The 19,429-nt window shown below is 36.6% G+C and overlaps 1 protein-coding gene across 1 annotated transcript; it reads right to left on the bottom strand.

Moving 5' to 3' along the window:
- Positions 1–10,642: 10,642 nt before the first annotated feature.
- LOC128232659 (bcl-2-like protein 2) lies at positions 10,643–16,262 on the bottom strand. The gene is made up of 2 exons (XM_052946352.1): positions 15,714–16,262; positions 10,643–13,193 (listed from the first exon to the last, which is right to left on the bottom strand). Exons 1-2 carry the CDS (start codon positions 16,140–16,142, stop codon positions 13,071–13,073), a joined length of 552 nt encoding a protein of 183 aa, XP_052802312.1. The 5' UTR covers positions 16,143–16,262; the 3' UTR covers positions 10,643–13,070.
- Positions 16,263–19,429: the final 3,167 nt, after the last annotated feature.

Below are 19,429 nucleotides of genomic sequence, written 5' to 3'. Positions count from 1 at the left end.
GTCACATTGGTTAAACAGGTGCAGAAGAAAACAAACCAACATGAACTGCGAAGTCCTGACATATTTTGAGAGTTTTGTCTCATGTAAATTCTATTGTTTATATGGTGTTATCAAAGACAATTAGCATTATTTTCCTATTTTTGGAGCATTCTTTTATAAAACGTCACCTTGTCCATATCAGTGACACTGCCGGCTTAGGACATTGCCGATGTCAAATCCTTACTTCAACTAAACTCACCTTATTTTTGGAATGCGTTAATCTGCCCTCAATAAGGTGTTAAACTCAAAATGTTGCATCGTTTGGTACGCAGACTCGTTAAATAATACATGTAACGCAGTATCCGGGTAGAAAATAGCAGAATAGTACCAACTCGAACAAAAAACACTACGCCATTACAGTTTTACAAGTGTCACATGAGAAATACAAAAACACAATAATTCAGGCCCCAATTTCTCGAAACTTCTTAAGTCCCTTATAATAGGATTTAGCTAAGCTCTCTATTTTTGATTTTATATAATATGCGTTCTATTTAGCTTTGAACAGTTTTTAGATGCTATATAGGAATTATCTGTACGTTAAACACAATAAACCATTTTTCATTTATCAAAATTGATTTTAAGTACGTATTTTGGCTAATTGAAATAAGTGATTTAAACCTGTTAAGCTAAGGAAGTTTTGAGAAATTGGGGCCAGGTTGCGTGAGACTACATTACAAAGTATCCCATTTACACGTTTATGTAGTTCCTGGGCAAATGCAGTTGGGAAAATAACTTATTACTGAATGGTGGATGATCTTGTTGAATTTATTGCCCTTTGACGTTTTATTTCTGAGGCATGCACATCTTATTATGGCATGCATGCTTTTGTATCGTTGATATATGTGTGTTGTAAAAAGGTTTTGCCCTTCATCTCGAGCCAATGTGTTAATTTTGTATCAACCGTGTATGGGTATGAAAATCTTCTCATGCATCGAGGAAAATGAATTAGTTTTCATTTTGAGAAGAAGTTAACTTGTGACTTATATCAATAACACATATCTTTGTGGGTTTCTCATGCACCAGTCAATTGTAACCACGCACCCCAGGGGGGACTTTGACTTTCGGTCCAGCCAACCCCGGGTAAAATGTCCGCCCTGTGGGGTCAATCCCCACCAAATGCCCCCACGCCCTAGGCAAATTCCCCGCAATATTTTGCGCGAAGACAAAACCACCACAATCACCGGGCCACCTGAAAGGTAAAAACACGGCCCATTTTCCCGGCTCTCTCCGGTATACCCCGGACCTTGTGGGGGGGGGGACAATTGACTGGTGCAACAGAAACAATAAAAACAGGAATAGGGGGGCGCGGGTGATTTTCATTCATGTGTTTTTGGCCCAAGTAGTCAATAATTAATAAACCTTCATCTTCATAAGATCATGTTAAATACTGGATACTTGTTTTTCCAGTGTAAGATCGTATATTTCACCGAGTCGTCAACAACAGTTATGTTTCACGAGTCACATAACCACGAGTGAAATATTCTCGTTAAGTGTTCATGAGGTGAACTTTTCGTTATATGCCTTAATAGGATATAAAATGACATTTACTGTAGTTTTTAAGAAAAACACTCCAAGTTGTATTCGAACATAACGTCATGTCGGAAACGACGTCATTAAAATTGTGTCCCAGCACTGTGCGCGCTAAAGTTTGATTTGAACGTGGGAACAAGGTCAAAATTCAAAATACTGAAACAGATCATACCAATGGAAATCCCGTACTTAAAATGGTATACAACTAAGTTAAAATCTGATAAGCTTGTCATAAATACAATTACCATCAAATGCAGGAAAACTCAGTTAGTCTCAATTTCAAATATACGTACTTTTAAAAGGAGGTTTCGGCTAAAACATGTCACAGTTTTTCTTCGGGGAAATCTGTTGCGGTGGTGACTGAGAAACTATTCTGACTTATTGTGAATAATCATAAGTTGAACTTTGGAGGAAAAATATGTGTTTTCAAATGATATTTGGACGTTAAGAAATGGAATATACCGATAAGTGACTGTATTTATAAATAAAAATAAATACAAATATGGTCAAAACCCACATTAAATCACGTCGTCAAGTGATCCACTTGTGAATACGATTGTTACCCCCCCGCCCCCCCCCCCAATCACACACCCTCCATGACTTAACAATTGAACTGCAATATTTTACATGTATATTTCGATACTTAAGTTATTATCATTTTTGTCATTCATATACATTTTTCGCTCACAAAATGCGCAATAATAAAACATAGATCATAATATTTTTTTTTAGAATATTTACAAGTATACTGACGGAAACGAACGGAAAACAGAACCACATCAATAAATCCAACAACTAACAACTTACGCAATTTCGATGAAAAAAAAATCCAGAAAACATTGTCTTAAAATATGACATTGTAATAGAAATCTGCAGTTTAAACATCGTATTTCTTATTAAGACAAACAATCACCAAGGATTTCAAATCTTGGATGAGTTTTTAAAGTGACACTCTTATTCAACATCAGTACATACACATATATAACGACCATAAGTTCTGACTGGAAAACCTTTAACTACTAACTAAAAATGCATTTATAGAAAATATTAATTACTGATAAGTTTGTAACTGTGTATTTAATAGATGAAAAAGCAAAATACTTAAATATTTGGTGAGTTCTAAAATATTTACTGTGATCTACTATCGTCCCATAAGGTAGAAATACCGTGTTTTTGCACCTTTCCTAAATAAAACTTGGTATCCTTCATAAGAACCATTGTTTTTTACATATAGTCATCCGTTTTAATGTTTTAAAACAATTACATTAATAGTGGTCATTCTTATTTGGGAGTTAGAGTGCATCGTTAAATAGAACTGGCGGACCGGCTCTCAGAACTACCCCCCCCCCCCCTCATTCTCTCTTACCCTCCCCTCTTCGTTCCCTCCTTCATTTCCCTTCTCCATTACCCCCCCCCCCTCTCTCTCCCTTCCTTATTCCCCCCTCTCTCTCTTCCTAATTCCTCCCCCTCCCTCCCTCCCCCCCCCCCCCTCTCTCTCTCTCTCTCTCTCTCTCTCTCTCTCTCTCTCTCTCTCTCACCCAAAGTTGACGTGAAATGAAATTACTAGTATAAAACATAAGTATTCGGAAAATACTCAGTTACATACCAGATACCATTGCAAATAAAGGGACGTCTGCAAGCTAAATATTTCTAATTAAATCCATAATACAGATATAATTAATTAGTACAATTTCTGTCAGTTCTGCATGCCGGGTATGTTTTATTTTTTAATGACCAGTTTACTGGAATGCCAACTCTCTAGTAGGTTAGAATAACAGTATTGGCATTTCCTATCTGGCATCGAGATAAAATTTGCGGTCGAAACAAGCAGAAACTTTGAAACTTAACACTTTAGTTTTGTAGATATATTGTTATTAGTGCAATAGGCTTGCCACGATACAATGGGTTTTTTGAGTATGAACTGACAAATGAACAGGTATGTCCAAGGGTATGTTTCAATCAGTATCGGCCTGTTAAACAAATATATTAACAAGAAGACGAACTGTACTTGTATCCTTAAAAAAAATCAGCAAAATTCCTGGGCTTAAATTTTAATGATTGCGTTCATTTTAAGTATTTCAGAAGGATAGGATAAGAACATGTTTTAAAGTATTACGATAAGAAACTATGATGTGTTCCCATCTTCATCGCCATTCCACATCTTACACCACAACCCTCGCCCCCGTACCCGGTCCTCGAAATCGACTGTGATAATTGTGATAAAAACCTTAGTATATTATATATGTTTTTTCTTCCACGCAATAGGAACACTACTTAACAGGCTATTTCGATCGGTTATATGCTCGTATTCAATTTTAATCACTCTTTTATTTTGTATAAGTATTTAGTACATTTTGTTAACGCAGAAAGGCGTTGCATTTTTACGCCTATGTTGTGTTCCCGTTTCTTGTATGTATTTGTAATTTAATTAACATAAACAAAAATAATCTATTTTTAGGTAACTCCGTGTTCCAGCTGCCATAGATTATAAATGAAACACAATAGTGCTAATGTTCGTATTGAAAACACTTTATTTACTGAATATACCATTAATTGGAGACCCGAGAACGAATGAATACAAAGAGTTTGTGTTCAATAAAATGACGTTAAAGGAGTCATATATTCGTGATCAACCTTTATATTTACGAGTATGGTTCGATTTTTGTCTATGATACAAGACGCGGAATCGATGGGCTCAAAACAGCTAATGTAAATCGAAATAAGACCACTTTATGGTACAAAATAGGTGTATACATCGAAATTGTATAGTTGCTATTTCACAACCAATGTATAAAGTTGTGGCAACGATCGTCTCGCTACATGCATGGCTCGGAAGAATTTTGGTTTATATAATATGATGAAATTTACTGTCTGCTACAGTAATAGATCGACACATTTCTATATTTAGTAGTATGTACATGAATGAAATACATGGATGCATTTCTTTAGTATAAGCATATATATAACATAGAATATTGCCATTTCGATTTTATTAAAGAAACAAAAAAAGAAACAGTACATATTGAATCGAAAGATAAAACACTACACTTAACAAGACAAAAGAGATAAGACCGATTAATAACGTCCATACTGACGGGCGGACGGACGGACGGAATGAAGGACTGGCGGGTGGACAGACACCATGCTACGGTAGCAGGTTGTCTAGGTGGATAAACTGAGAAAAGACGGCGGCATCAACCTGACCAGAACAATGTCCTTTTTTGACGCACAGTAGCGCATATATAAGGTAACCATCGTATCCGAGGTACAATAAGCTTGACATTTCATAGAGCCATTGGCAATAATGCTATATGTGGGTGGATGCCTGATGTCCCTCTATTATTCTGATATCATTTGAATAGGACTTGTTTGCTGATAACTTTAATACATATAAACTAAACGGCCGAAACTTCATTGTAGATGATGATATCACAGTTCCTGTTTTTGTTCTTTATCTTCACTGAACTCGGACATGATGGGACTTATTTTATTCTATCTTTCATGTCCTCAAAAGCATGTCTGTACTATTTCCTTCGGTGTATCTGTGACCTATGAGCGGCAGAAGGGTTTCTCTTATGTTATCATTAAATAACCATTTCGTCTCGAGTTTTGTTATCATCTCAATCCAAGGAACACGAGAAGGCAATACCCTTCTCAAATAATCATTATTGTTACAAAGTGTAATACAATCAAATGAAAAGTTTGTGGTTTAGAAAACATCCCGAAATAGAAACACTTAACATCCTCACATAATTTCCTTTATTTCGCGAAGCTCACAGCCTGTTTCTCTAGCCTCCTTTTTATTTGGTTTCCTTATTAGAACGAGTCAATGATTTGTCTTCCATTCACAAGTGGCTCTCCATATCGGCCATGACGATCTGGAGAAGACAGATTTCCCCATTTCTTCCCTGTCACTTACAAACCATTTGTTTAGATTCGTTAACTGAGGAAAATGAGAAAATTGAAATAAGGAAGAGAATGCTGTTTAGCAAATCTTGATAAGCTAAATTTAAGTCCTTTATAAAATCTTTGTCTTTGCATTTTTGTGTGGGCAAATGACCACGGGGATTTTTGAAATCTTCTACTCATTTATTTTACGGAGATCGATTCTGATCAATGCACCAAAAGCACTAAATAAGTTACAGTCCATCTTTTAACTCTAGCATATCATGTTACTTGCGTCTTAAACATATGGGAAGCGGTAGTAAGTTAGTAACAGACTGATGCGTATAGGGATAAATGACACAACTTACCAAAGAAAGATAATGCATCGACCTTGTTATGTGTTTTGTATCACTGTAGGGGTTACTGGTTCGAACCCGGCGAGTTCTGGTTTACAGTCCGGTATGGTTATATTGAAGCAACAGCCTTTGACGGGACTCATATCAGCCCGTGTTGATGGAAAACCACCAACAAAAACAATAAAATCAACAACAACAACAACAACAACAACAACAACAACAACGGCAACAGTTAATTAATAGTACATTTTCAGTGACTCAAAAACGTCATCCGATTATCGACATTCTAGTATTTAATTCTATTTTTACCTGTGATCGCTCGTAACAAACAGTTTATTTTGTATATAATAACCTTTTAACCGTGGACAAAGGCTTAAATACCTGTCAAGTATTGTACCAATTCAAATCTTTTCTAGGTCACTTCACCCTGAGTTAGTGCAAAACTGCTTTAGAGAACTTTCCAAATCAGTCAACATAGACAATTTCAATTATTGGCAAAATTTGCTGGATATTTGCCCAAAAATGTAATACATATCAAAAGATCAATCGTTCAGGCTATGACAAATATTCTTTTGAACATTTTTGTTAAAATACCTTACAAACATTATTTATTTATTTAAGTTGGCGTGAGAAATTGCATGTATATAGTTTGAAATTAGTATACACATTTGAACTTAAAACATTGAATACTTTTACATTTTACATAATAAAAGCAAATAAAAATTATGATAATGCTATAATTGTATATAGTTTCCTGGCGTCCTGTGGGCATTTGAGTTAAGTTTGTGGTCACCGAGCCCGGGACAGAGCGTCTTCCCCGGGAATCCCGGCTCTCTAAACACATCAAGGCGTGAGCTGTATACATGTGTGAAAGTTCCCCACTGTTACACATATAGCTCACGCTTACCTTGTCACTAGCTATATGCGTTACGTTCACGTACCACAAATAGCGTAACGTACACGTACCATATATAGCGTAACGCACACGTACCGCATATAGCGTAACGCACAAGTACCGCCATTAGCGTAACGCACACGTAACGCATATATCCGAGATTAGCTTTATGCGATCTAGCCCAGCATATTGTACGCCACACTCTGACGTAACATCGAGCCAACGAGAATGCTTGGTATACTATTGTCATAATTTGTTTCAAAATCTTTCGATTAGTTTAAAATATGTTTACCATTGATTATGCTATATAAACCAGAACACCGTGGGTTGAACACCGGCAACGCTCGTATGTTGGTTTTTCTGTCAGTCGAACAAGGTGAATAACTCGATGATTATTAAAGTCAGAGATATGGCCCTTTCAACGCATGTGGGTTATGTCACCTTCAGCTTTTACTCGTGTACTGATTGACTCGTGTGAGTTCATTGCTGATTGGGTGAGTTGGATTACAATTTATCTAGACATAACCAAAGCATTCGACCAAGTTTCATCTTTTTGTTTCGTCACAGGGCATTCATTGATGTAAGCTTGGTTGGTGGACTTTCTAACAAATGAAGTATGTGTCTATGAAAGGCAGTACATTGGCTCCGATTTTTTTTTGGAGAATAGCGTTCCCAAGCGAAGTTTCCTTGGACGTTTAATGTTTATCATCTACGTGAATGGTGTGCCAGACATTGTCTGCAGTACAGTGCAGTTTCGCTCAAGTTGTATGATAGTTTGTCTATTTTTTCTGGAGATAAGAACCTGCCGTTCAATGTGAATGGGTGCAGTTATTTACTGTGGGCACAAACATCCTGAAAACGAATACTCCGTGCAAGGAAGAGAACTTTAAAATGTTTTTGATAATTGCTATATAGTGGGGGAGGGGGGGGGGTGTGTGAAAGGGACATGAAATTCATCAAACTTTAATACATGTATTTGCAAGAAATGACACAAAGCAAACATTATTCTGTCATTAATCAGGAATTCCTTCAGTGTTATGGACAAGCATGTTGTGATGTGAGATGGTAAGACCACATTTTGGAATTCGCTAAATATTGACTCTCAATTGACAGACTACAGAGGCTACCAGCATTCTTGTTTCATGTACCAAAGATCTTCGTGCTGTGAAAGATTTACCAAGCTGCTGCTATAAAAACTTTCAAATTGACAAGTGCGGTCATTTTTTTCAGAGTCAAAAACTAGACAGAGAAGCCAAGGTCACCCTAGGTCAATTTTTCCGTGCTGTTAATATGTGGAATCTTCTGCCACTCGATGCTGTTCAAATCAAAATTGAACAAAACTTGAAGATCTTGTTCGATCGGCATGCACAGAAATAACAATATCCTTAATCCGGCTAAAATATGTGCTGTTAAGAGGCAAGCATTACCGAACAATGCGTACCACTTCATCGTACTTCTAAAACATAGCACAAACCCGCAAGTGAAATTTCTGTCATACCGTTTCTACAGAAAAAGAGACTTGTGTGTTCCTGCTACAGAACCCCAATCGTAACAAATCGGCCATCTCCGGCAAGCTTCCGGGTATATCTGTTGAGTAATAGGCGAGGTGTTCCTACTACAGAACCCAAATCGTAACAAATCGGCCATCTCCGGCAAGCTTCCGGATATATCTGTTGGATAATGGGCGAGGTGTTCCTACTACAGAACACCAATCGTAACAAATCGGCCATCTCCGGCAAGCTTCCGGATATATCTGTTGGATAATGGGCGAGGTGTTCCTACTACAGAACACCAATCGTAACAAATCGGCCATCTCCGGCAAGCTTCCGGGTATATCTGTTGAGTAATGGGCGAGGTGTTCCTACTACAGAACCCAAATCGTAACAAATCGGCCATCTCCGGCAAGCTTCCGGATATATCTGTTGGATAATGGGCGAGGTGTTCCTACTACAGAACACCAATCGTAACAAATCGGCCATCTCCGGCAAGCTTCCGGATATATCTGTTGGATAATGGGCGAGGTGTTCCTACTACAGAACCCAAATCGTAACAAATCGGCCATCTCCGGCAAGCTTCCGGATATATCTGTTGGATAATGGGCGAGGTGTTCCTACTACAGAACACCAATCGTAACAAATCGGCCATCTCCGGCCAGCTTCCGGATATATCTGTTGGATAATGGGCGAGGTGTTCCTACTACAGAACGCCAATCGTAACAAATCGGCCATCTCCGGCAAGTTTCCGGGTATATCTGTTGGACAATGGGCGAGGTGTTCCTACTACAGAACCCCAATCGTAACAAATCGGCCATCTCCGGCAAGTTTCCGGGTATATCTGTTGGATAACGGTTGAAGTGTTCCTACTACAGAACCCCAATCGTAGCAAATCGGCCATCTCCGGCAAGCTTCCGGGTATATCTGTTGGACAATGGGCGAGGTGTTCCTATTACAGAACCCAAATCGTAACAAATCGGCCATCTCCGGCAAGCTTCCGGATATATCTGTTGGATAATGGTTGAGGTGTTCCGATTGATAAAACCCAGAAGATTCTACAGGTATGTCTCTATATGCCAGGTGTCGTTTGAATATCGTGATCTGTTTTTGAGTTATGGCCAGAGTTAAAGTGTCTGCACGACACTGACACCGATATCAAAAGCATTGCGACGAGCTAAAAACGATTCTGTCGAAAAGTCGAGCAATTCACCCAAACTTTTTACGAAATCAAACGCACATCTAATTAAAAAATTAGATCAGGATTTCGCGTGAGGGCGCACTTTGGAAGTGCCTTAAAGAACGTACGCTCCCTTCACAAAGAATACGATTAATACATTGTTTTAATGGGTTAGTTCGGGCTTGAAGTCGTCCCAAAGGAAAGATTGAGACATTTAAGTCTGAAATATTAACAATTTTAGAGGGGGCTAAAGTACTCAAAACTTCTTGCATGACTATTTACAAAAAAATATTTCAAATGGTGTGGCATTAGGTTTACACCATATATCAAATTCACGCAGGTAAGTGTTTAAACGTTACATTACTGCGCAGTATGTTGAATACGGTTTTATTTACATAAGTCAAACTTAGATCGTGTATAGAATTACTGATTAACATTTTGCAAAAATGCAAACGATATTACATAAGCTCTCATAGAAAAAGGTCGAGTCAACAGACTGTTGACACTGAATGTCTTGTTATATTTAGCACATAATCAATACTTGCACATTGTGTTTATTTGCTGTGCGCAAATTAAACACACTACAAATACTACTGGTACTGCTGCTGCTGCTACTACTGACAGACACCATTTCATGGAAGACGTATGGCTTTCCATACAATTCTGTTTCTTACACACTTGCCCAAATTAGATATCTACACGAATGAGAACGCCGTTGCTCGTTCTGATCAGCTAAGGGACCTATTTCCACTCGCATGTTTCAAAGAAATCAATTTCTTTGTCTAAGTCTAACCAATGTTCTGAAGAGATCGTTAAGAAGCACAGTTTTGGGTCGTTGCGTTTATTAAGCAAGATTTAGAGCCCGTGTATGATTCAGTAAGCCCATTGTTAAAGGCGTTGTGTCCGAGTTTGGACCTGGCGACCTTTGTCCCCTTTTTTGCTCCTGTTGACGATCAGTGCCCCCAGACACACGGCCCTAAGCGCATAAACACTTCAGACATGCCTTTTCTATAAAAAGGGGTCTTAAAGGGACTTAAGTGTCCTTACTACGGAACCCTAGAATATTCTACAGGCATGTCTCTGGCAACTTGTGTGCCAAGTTTCGTTAGAATATCTTGAACTGTTTTTGAGTTATGGCCAAGGTTAAATTATTTGCACGACGCCGACATCTACATCAATTATAACCTCGAAGCTTGAGCTAAAAACAAGTTCGTCGAAGAAGTCGAACCATTTTGCACAATACTGTTGCAAAAACAAACATACAAAGTAATATTCACATTTTATTTTTAATATAACAAATATCATTAACAATTCACACAATAAAATACTTGAATGACTATTTACAAAGAAAGTAATGTCAAATGATGTCGCAATTATGTTATATACACATATATAAAATCACTCAGGTAAGCTTTTTTACCTATATCAAACTTAGTTCGTATATAGTTACTTATGAAAAGAAATTGCATATTATTACATAAGCTTTCATGCAATGAAATTCAGTTTCACCATAGTATTTACTCTATTGGGTGCTCGTGCATGTTAAGAGTTTAAAAATAAATACAGCGAACATAACATTAAGTAGAAAGACTGCATGAGTAATGATACCATTCTCTCCAAGTAAGGAAAACTTGAATTGTAACCTTCTAGATACTAAAGAATGATTCATGCAGTTTAAACAACTCATTCACATTGTTTGCCAGTTTCAAATATCAAACTTCCTGCCACTAATGATGGAAAGGGGAACTAGCTGCAGCCGTTTTGCGTGTTTCGTGTATCACAAAAGAACCCCCGGATTCAAATTCATATTTGTAACTTGAGAGAGATTAAAAAAATCAGTACAGCTGTTTTATATTTCGGTAAAAAAACAGAGTTATTTATGAATACAAATTTATGCTTAATTTCTTCAAACCACTGCGCAGTAAATTAGATTGAACACCATTTTATCTGAAATGAACTTGATATCAATGATCAAAAAAATTATTGACAAGTTGCATGCATAAACTCATATCGATATTTGGTTAAACCTGGCAATCATTTCCCTGCTACATGCTTTTGCACCTACGCTGTTTTGACAGGGATAACCGCATAGTTGTGGTTGAATTATCTAACAGCTCAGCCAAAAGGTCTGATAGAAACTTAAGCAATATAAATATCTGTACGTGGGCGAAATATATTGGTTAAGTGTACATGTACGTTTGCAAGACGTAGATTTTCTTGGAAAATTTAAAAAGGGAAAGTAAATAAAAATAAATTAATTTCGTTTCATTAGGTAATCACTCACACACTTTATGTTGGAAACGGCGTTTGTAGATTTGTTGTAATTGAGATATTTTACTTTCTTTTATTAACAGCAACTGACAGATATATACATATACAGCACTCATTTGAAATAAAACCTAAAATTATTCAATTTTTAAAAACGTTACTACGCAATTCGGCAAAAAGATCATTTTCCATTACATGATTATCAATAGAGCAGTAATGTTTACTTTCGATGATGTTTTTTCACAATAAAAAAAACTTTTGGTTATTGTTTTTTTTGGACATATTATTTTCGATGTCTGACCCTACAAACGTGAACGAGTCCCTTTAATGAACATGTTTCGTCAATTAAAATTGGTTATTATATTCCGAAAAATACCATAATTACAGCTAAAACCCCAACAAAACAAGTAGATCGACTTGGATAACATTTCGACGCACCAGGATCTACATGTTCAAAGATTAAGAGCCATATGTTTCTATGGAAATCCGCGAAGGGAATGAATCATTCTGTAACAGCGCGGTTTTTACTGGAAAAATATAACCTCATGAGTGATTTATCAGACAAGCCATCTAAAACACAAGTGGGTACAATCATGAAACTTTGTACAATAAGCACTTCATATGATTACAATACTTACATAGTGATGGCATGAAAGTATGGTGACTAGAACCACTTCAAGCAAATTGACTTCATTTTGGATTTCCAATTTTGTTATGTTGTTTTATAAATAAAATAACTTGCCTTTAATAACTGCAGCACTTAAAATCTTATTTAAAATTAGAAATAAAGAATCATTAAAATAAATATGATACATATTTCATAATACACACGATCGGATTTAAGCTGCCTTACAAGTCTTACTAATTTCCTTTCTATTCTTCATATATTAATAACAGCCTTGTCTTGTATATTATTTTATTCAAGTTTTCTTCATTTTAACATAGTTTTTGGTCTTTTTCTTTCTATTGTTATTGTCGTATTCTGATTATTCAGCAACCTCTTGTGAATACCTTGGTGCTATCCGTCTATTGTTTGGTTTTAACGACGACATCACGTCTGAGTCTCATGACGACACAAAATGTATTCGTTAGCGGAGCGCAGATCTTTATCCCTCCAAACTTGATACTGGCAGACCGTGTGTGTTTCGCACACACTTTCCCAAACCAGATATCTATCCGAATGCGAACGCCGTTGCTAGTTCTATTCAGCTTAGAAACCTCTTAATGGTCATAGTTTAAAAGCATTCGAAGTCAAAGTCTAAGCCTAACCATTGTTCCGAAGAGAGCGTAGAGAAGCACAATCTTTGGCCTTTGCGTCCATTAAGCACAATCTTTGGCCTTTGCGTCCATTAAGCACAATTTTGGGCCAATGCAAATTGTTAAAGGCGTTGTGTCTAAATTTGGACCTGGTAGCCCATGACTCCTTTTTAGCTCCTGTTGACGATCAGTGCCCCCAGACAGACGGCCCCTAGCGCCCCGACGATTAACGACCCCCATCCTCCGTTCTTCTTTTCCTCTTGCGGACGTTCGTAGAACTTGACAAGTTCCTTCTGAAATGAGACAAATCGAACAAAGACTTAGAAAACAATTAAGACTTTACTACTAAATATCACATCCTTTATCTTCATGTGTAACTTTGAAATTTCGCAACGCCTCAAATGAAATGTAACTAAACATTCTTGCAAAATCAATAATGTGTCGAGTTTATTTTATCAGGGTTTCATTTCATCTTTAAAGCTAGGTTCATATGATGTAGTTTTCCGCCGGGGCAAATACACCAACTTCGGTAACTTTGCTCAACATTCAATAGTATACGTTATAAATGAAGGAAAACAACTTGGCCAGGCTAAACCCAACTTGAAACAATGAAGTTTCTGCTTCATTGAACACAGGTAATGGTTTTCGAACGTCATGAACAGGTTTGCTGAATCGATTTGTGGCTAAATAAAAATACCTGCGTGCACAATTTTCCTCATATTTTATTTATGCCTCATATACTGACTAGACATTTCATAACGGCCTACGGTTTCCGCAAAATAAAACACTGACTAACATGGATAAAAGGCATACAGCATTACTGGCACTTATGTATGTATCATGACAATGTCGGGAATCAACCACTAAACGATGTTTAACAATCTCTACCGAAACTCTTCCTCGCATAGGGAAATGTATGTTTATAACAAATGTTTAGATAAAAATCTTCCGTATTTTAACAAATGTCATTCAATGTACTTTAACACTCATATCTCTTAAGTGATTTATCATTAATCAATTTATTCAACATGTATCTATGTACGTCAATAAAGACGTAAAACATGCTCATCGGCCAATACAATCGAATACGTCGCAAAATTATTAATAAGGAACATCCTGTATCTATCTAGCTTTGCAAGTGCACTTTATACACTTATGTCAAAACTGTCTACATACTTTAAACATTTCTGTAATTGTCCTGATTAACATCATTATCATACGGTACTTAAGGTGTGACGAACGGCTCATGGGCACAGAGTGTCACGAAGAATTACGAAATTTAGCACAGTCTAGTTCGATCACGTGCTCATAGTCCTAGTCTGCTTATGGGTGTACTTTTGTACTTTAGAAATAAATAAATGTATAATGAAATACCAGATCTTATTCATAATCATGAATATGAAATCATTCACAGGATGGCCAAATTAAGTTCACCAAGTTCAAAAAGACGTACACAGTACTTGTACAGATGGATCTATCAATAGTCTCCTTTATCAGGGACTGTTATCTCTCCGATTTATTGTACTTGAAGATCGAACATTTAAATACCATGCTTTGACTGGCGTTTCGTCGGTCTACTTTTTCACCCACCTACAAGTCATCGCCACGTAATAATATACTATGTTTAATTTCATTCTATTAATTGAACTAACACTCCTTTAACAAGAGCTACCCGTATTAAAATGTATGACACTGCATGACAGTGACACAGTTAGGAGACATCGCACGTCAATGTTTCGTTTGTGTATTTTTTATCATACAATTATTGAATTATGGGGCACGAGTGTCTTACTTCATCTTTGATTTTAAACTTTGAAAAAAGAAGTTACGGCATAAGGCTGGAATCTGGGGCAATAGGTTATTGGGACACATACATGGTTGTAACTATGTGGACATTGCTCAAACTTGTCTTCATCTGAACAATGACATGAACACAGCTAGGTACTGATCTTTGATTCAAATTCTAGACCGTAGTTCGGTTATTTTTAATTGACTTAATTGTCAATTTTCAAAAACGCGTTGGTTCAAATTCCTTGAAGAATATAATACCACTCAGAATATTTCAGTATTTAAGTAAGTCGATAAGTACTTATGGCAGTAAACATCAGATTTGGCAAACATTCCTGTAACATTACCTATGTTGAACCTTGGCACCATGGAATGAATCCATTATTCATGCATAACAATAGTGAACAATACATTGTTACATATCGGCAGATTTCTGAAGCATTGGTATTTGGCCAACCTAGGGTTTTAAATATCGTTTAACCACAACTATCTGTTCTTTTGTACCAATAAATATCATTATTCTTAAAAAATTCTTAACAAAATACCCTGCAATTTTATTCTTATATTCACCCTTTTCTTACAAAACAAAGTCAATAGATTTGAAATGTTAAAAATACACGAACAGTTATTAAGACATTAAAATCCTAGACATCAAAACAAAAATTTGTAATACCAGTATCCCAAAAGAAAATAACTTGGGGAGTCTAATTTTTCATTATAATAATACTTAAATATTTAACTAGAATGTATGCAGTTTTTATGTAAAATGCATTCATTTCTGTCAACTGTGACAACATATCTCTAAATTTTTCGTCTGTTTTAATTACTAAATGATTTCACTAAAATGCGATACTATTAAATAATCTCAAATAAATGTTCATCGGACTACTCCGCACAACGAATCGAACACGCTCATTTTACCTGCGACCGACATTCGACAACCATTACCTGCCAGTTATTAGCTCTGCTCGGCGCACCTGTTTGATCATTACAAAATAATGCACAGAATGTTAATGATATCTTACCCATCCGCCTTCCTTCGCGATCCACTCATCTACATGTTTATGCATAAAGGAGCACGTCCATTCTCGGATCATATCGACATCCTTTTCGTGTCCCTTTTCTAGCCTATAAACTGCCAACGCTCCGGCAAATGCAAATATGGCTATTACACGACCCCAATTAAGCTCGCCGTCAACTAGTTCACTTAAAATGTTCATGTAACTGTCAGAATTCGTTTCTACAGACGCACAAGTCCGACACATTTCGTCGAAATGCTTTTCATACTTTTGTTCAAACTCTCGACATAGCGCCCGCACTGTGCTAGTTACTTTGTTTTCGTGAGTGTTTCTTGTCGGCGAAGTTTGCCATGTAAATCCATGTTGATGAATCTTGTAATTCATATAATCTGCAACAACACACGCTGTATTGATCGTATAACAATCTTCATCCATTTTCACCTCTGATCGTGTACCCAAAAGTTCTGAAATATCTTAAAATATGTTAAGTTTTGTCCGTGTTCTACTTAACCCAGCTACACGATACAAGCCAGAGTATAATAATGAACAGAGTCGAATCGATCGCCGTGTTAATAGTTAAAGTTCGCAATTTTCCGTGAGCTATTTTTATCGTTGTTAACTTTCCGATAAACACTATACCGCTATAGCGAGTTTTTCCGATGTCTGTTCGTTTTTGGTTGGCTGACGATTCAAGTTGTTTACAAACAACGTTCAAGGCTTAAATGGTTTAATGCAGGTTTCACGTCGGCTTTAATATTTGTTTACCAAAATGTGCATATTATTTAAAAAGCTGATGATATGGAGTAAAAACCCGACACAAATCAATAAGGAAATAAACAATAATCTTTTTTTTTGCGATTTACTGTTGAAGAGCCGTAGTGGTCCGGAATTACTTTCTTAGTTGTATCGATATATGTCCAATGAAATACTTGGGAATCGCGGACTCCCTGAACATGGAGCGGAAGTATCTAATATTGACAACTTTACTAAAATAGTCGTTTGCATGCTCAGATACTTCTAATGAATGAACAACATTTCGAGTAGCTTACTGCGTGTGCCAAACGATGATTCCGGAATCCCCGACAAAGGCCATGCATCATCATCATCATCTTCATCATCATCATCATCATCATCATCATCATCATCATCATCATCATCATCATCATCACCACCACCACCACCACCACCACCACCACCACCATCATCATCATCATCATCATCATCATCATCATCATCATCATCATCATCATCATCATCATCATCATCGTCATCATCATCACCACCACCACCACCACCACCACCATCACCATCATCATCATCTTCATCATCATCATCATCATCATCATCATCATCATCATCATCACCATCATCATCATCATCATCATCATCATCATCATCATCATCATCATCATCATCATCACCATCATCATCATCATCATCATCAACCTCCACCCGGCCTTCTCTTCCTTCTCCTCCTCCTCTTCCTTCTCCTCATCACCACCATCGCCACCACCACCACTACCATCACCATCATTATCGTCATCATGATCATCATGTGACCAAAAAATATTAGCTATGTTTTATTTCTCGATAAGTAATCTTGCTACTTCTTTCCGTCACAATTTACCAACCTCCTGCTCCTCCTCCTCCTCCGCTTCTCCTCCTCCTCATCATAAAAATCATCATCACCACAACCACCACCACCACCACCACCACCATCATCATCATCATCATCATCATCATCATCATCATCATCATCATCATCACTGTGTGGGAACGGACAACGGATATAGCTCAAAAAGTGATAACTAAACAGACAATTATGCAGTTGTTTTTCTTTGCCAGAGGTAAGATCTTGTTGTGTTAACGCATAATTTTATCTACCGTATCCACAAATGAAACAAGTGTTTGAACTAATAGCTGAATGCTAAATTTGGCCTTTGGTATACTTTAAAGTGCTTACGATTTAGCAGACCTCGTAAAATGTTTCTTCAAATCTGAGATGATCACCTCAAAACTTACAGAATTTCGACAAGTATTGTTTTTTTTAGGAAATATATCGAATAAATAAAACATCTGAATCGAGGGATTTCACAAGCATAAGCTCAACTATTTGTATTGTAAGAAATGGCGATGTAACTTTTAAACTGTTAAAGATATGACCTTAGAAATATTCACAGTACTGTCCTGGGGATAGCCGTATTATATACTAGGGATAGTTTCAAAGTTGAGAAATGTGTGTCCTGGTGATAACATGTAAAATGGGACAAAAATTGATAGTAACACTGTTAATATACAATATACATGTAAATGTCTATTTCGAACTTTCAAATAATCTGCAAAAAGTGAGAGTACAATTTGATAAGAAATTTTTGAGCAAACTTTAGTTAACAATGAGATTGATCCATGCTCTCCTAAATGAACGTATATATGCAAGCTGCGTAAATATCAGGGTTGGTCACAATGCATTCTTTCTCACTGAAGTGAACGAGCAGAGACCATTATTCTGTTCTAAGTAATACCAACATCGACGTGTTCCAAATTTGATCACAATATCTCATTCCCTACTGGTGACTTTCTGTGTGCAAAAACGTACCTACTTAATTTACAAAGCAATACTATATATATGAATAGCAAACACCACATAAATTCTACGGCCATATGTTTTGTGTTACTCAATAAATCAGATAACCGGCGTATTTAAAATATTTAGATATTGATGCTTGTGAAAAACACCTCATGGTTAACTAATATGTATGAATGAAACAGTTTTAAGTGCATACAGATACAAAAAACAACAACATGTTTTTGCTCTCATCCTTCGATATGGACAACATCGAACAATTTCCCTCGAGCTCGTGTATAGGTAAAAAGCCGTAATTATTATCACAGTCTTGTTATTCTAAATACATCGTTACTATCCTCAGTCCACTTCATAACTATCCCCTGTGCAGTTATTTATTTGCTTCATCTATCCCCAGTACACTACCAGGGCATCAAAAGGTATGAATATCTCCGTAACAACAAAAGATATCAAATTGATATTTTACACATAACTAGATTATGTAATTACAATGAAATCGCTCGAATCAGTTTTTATTCTTATTTTCAATTTGTTGATTTATGTTTGAAATCGTACCACATAAATGAACACTTGTGAGCGATCATGCAACTTCGGCGAGAATTGGGTTATTATACAAAAGAGGAGACACATTTCCATCATAGTCGTATATTGCACAGGATCAAGTAATTCAAAATTCTTCGATTTTGTTAAATATATCACAATAAAATACAAAAAATGATAGAAAACTGTCCATGTGTCAAAATCAAACGCCTATCGATTTATCACGTTTTGAGCTATATCCGGTGTCTGTTCCCACACAATGATCATGTGACCAAAGAAATATAAGCTATGTTTTATTTCTCGATAAGTAATCTTGCTACTTTTTTCAGTCACAAGTTACCATTGAATTGGCTTCAGTTTTTGCCCCAGTGAATATCACGCATTCATATGATAAATAAAATCACAATTCTAACAGATTGTGATTTAGCAATGCTTTCTATTGCAATACGTGTTGTCAACTTTTATATATCTACGAATTTTTTGTAAAATAGTTAGTAAAATTGATTTTGCTTATCTAAATGGTGCTTACGGGGATAACGTCATAAACATGGAAGTACGCGTAAGTCTCGTTGGAAAGTATAAACTCTATGCCGTAACG

The sequence above is a fragment of the Mya arenaria genome, chromosome 1, assembly GCF_026914265.1.
Source record: "Mya arenaria isolate MELC-2E11 chromosome 1, ASM2691426v1".
NCBI classification, from domain to species: Eukaryota; Metazoa; Mollusca; class Bivalvia; order Myida; family Myidae; genus Mya; species Mya arenaria.
Note: the sequence above shows the minus strand (reverse complement) of the source record. Positions and strands in the feature narration are given on the sequence as shown.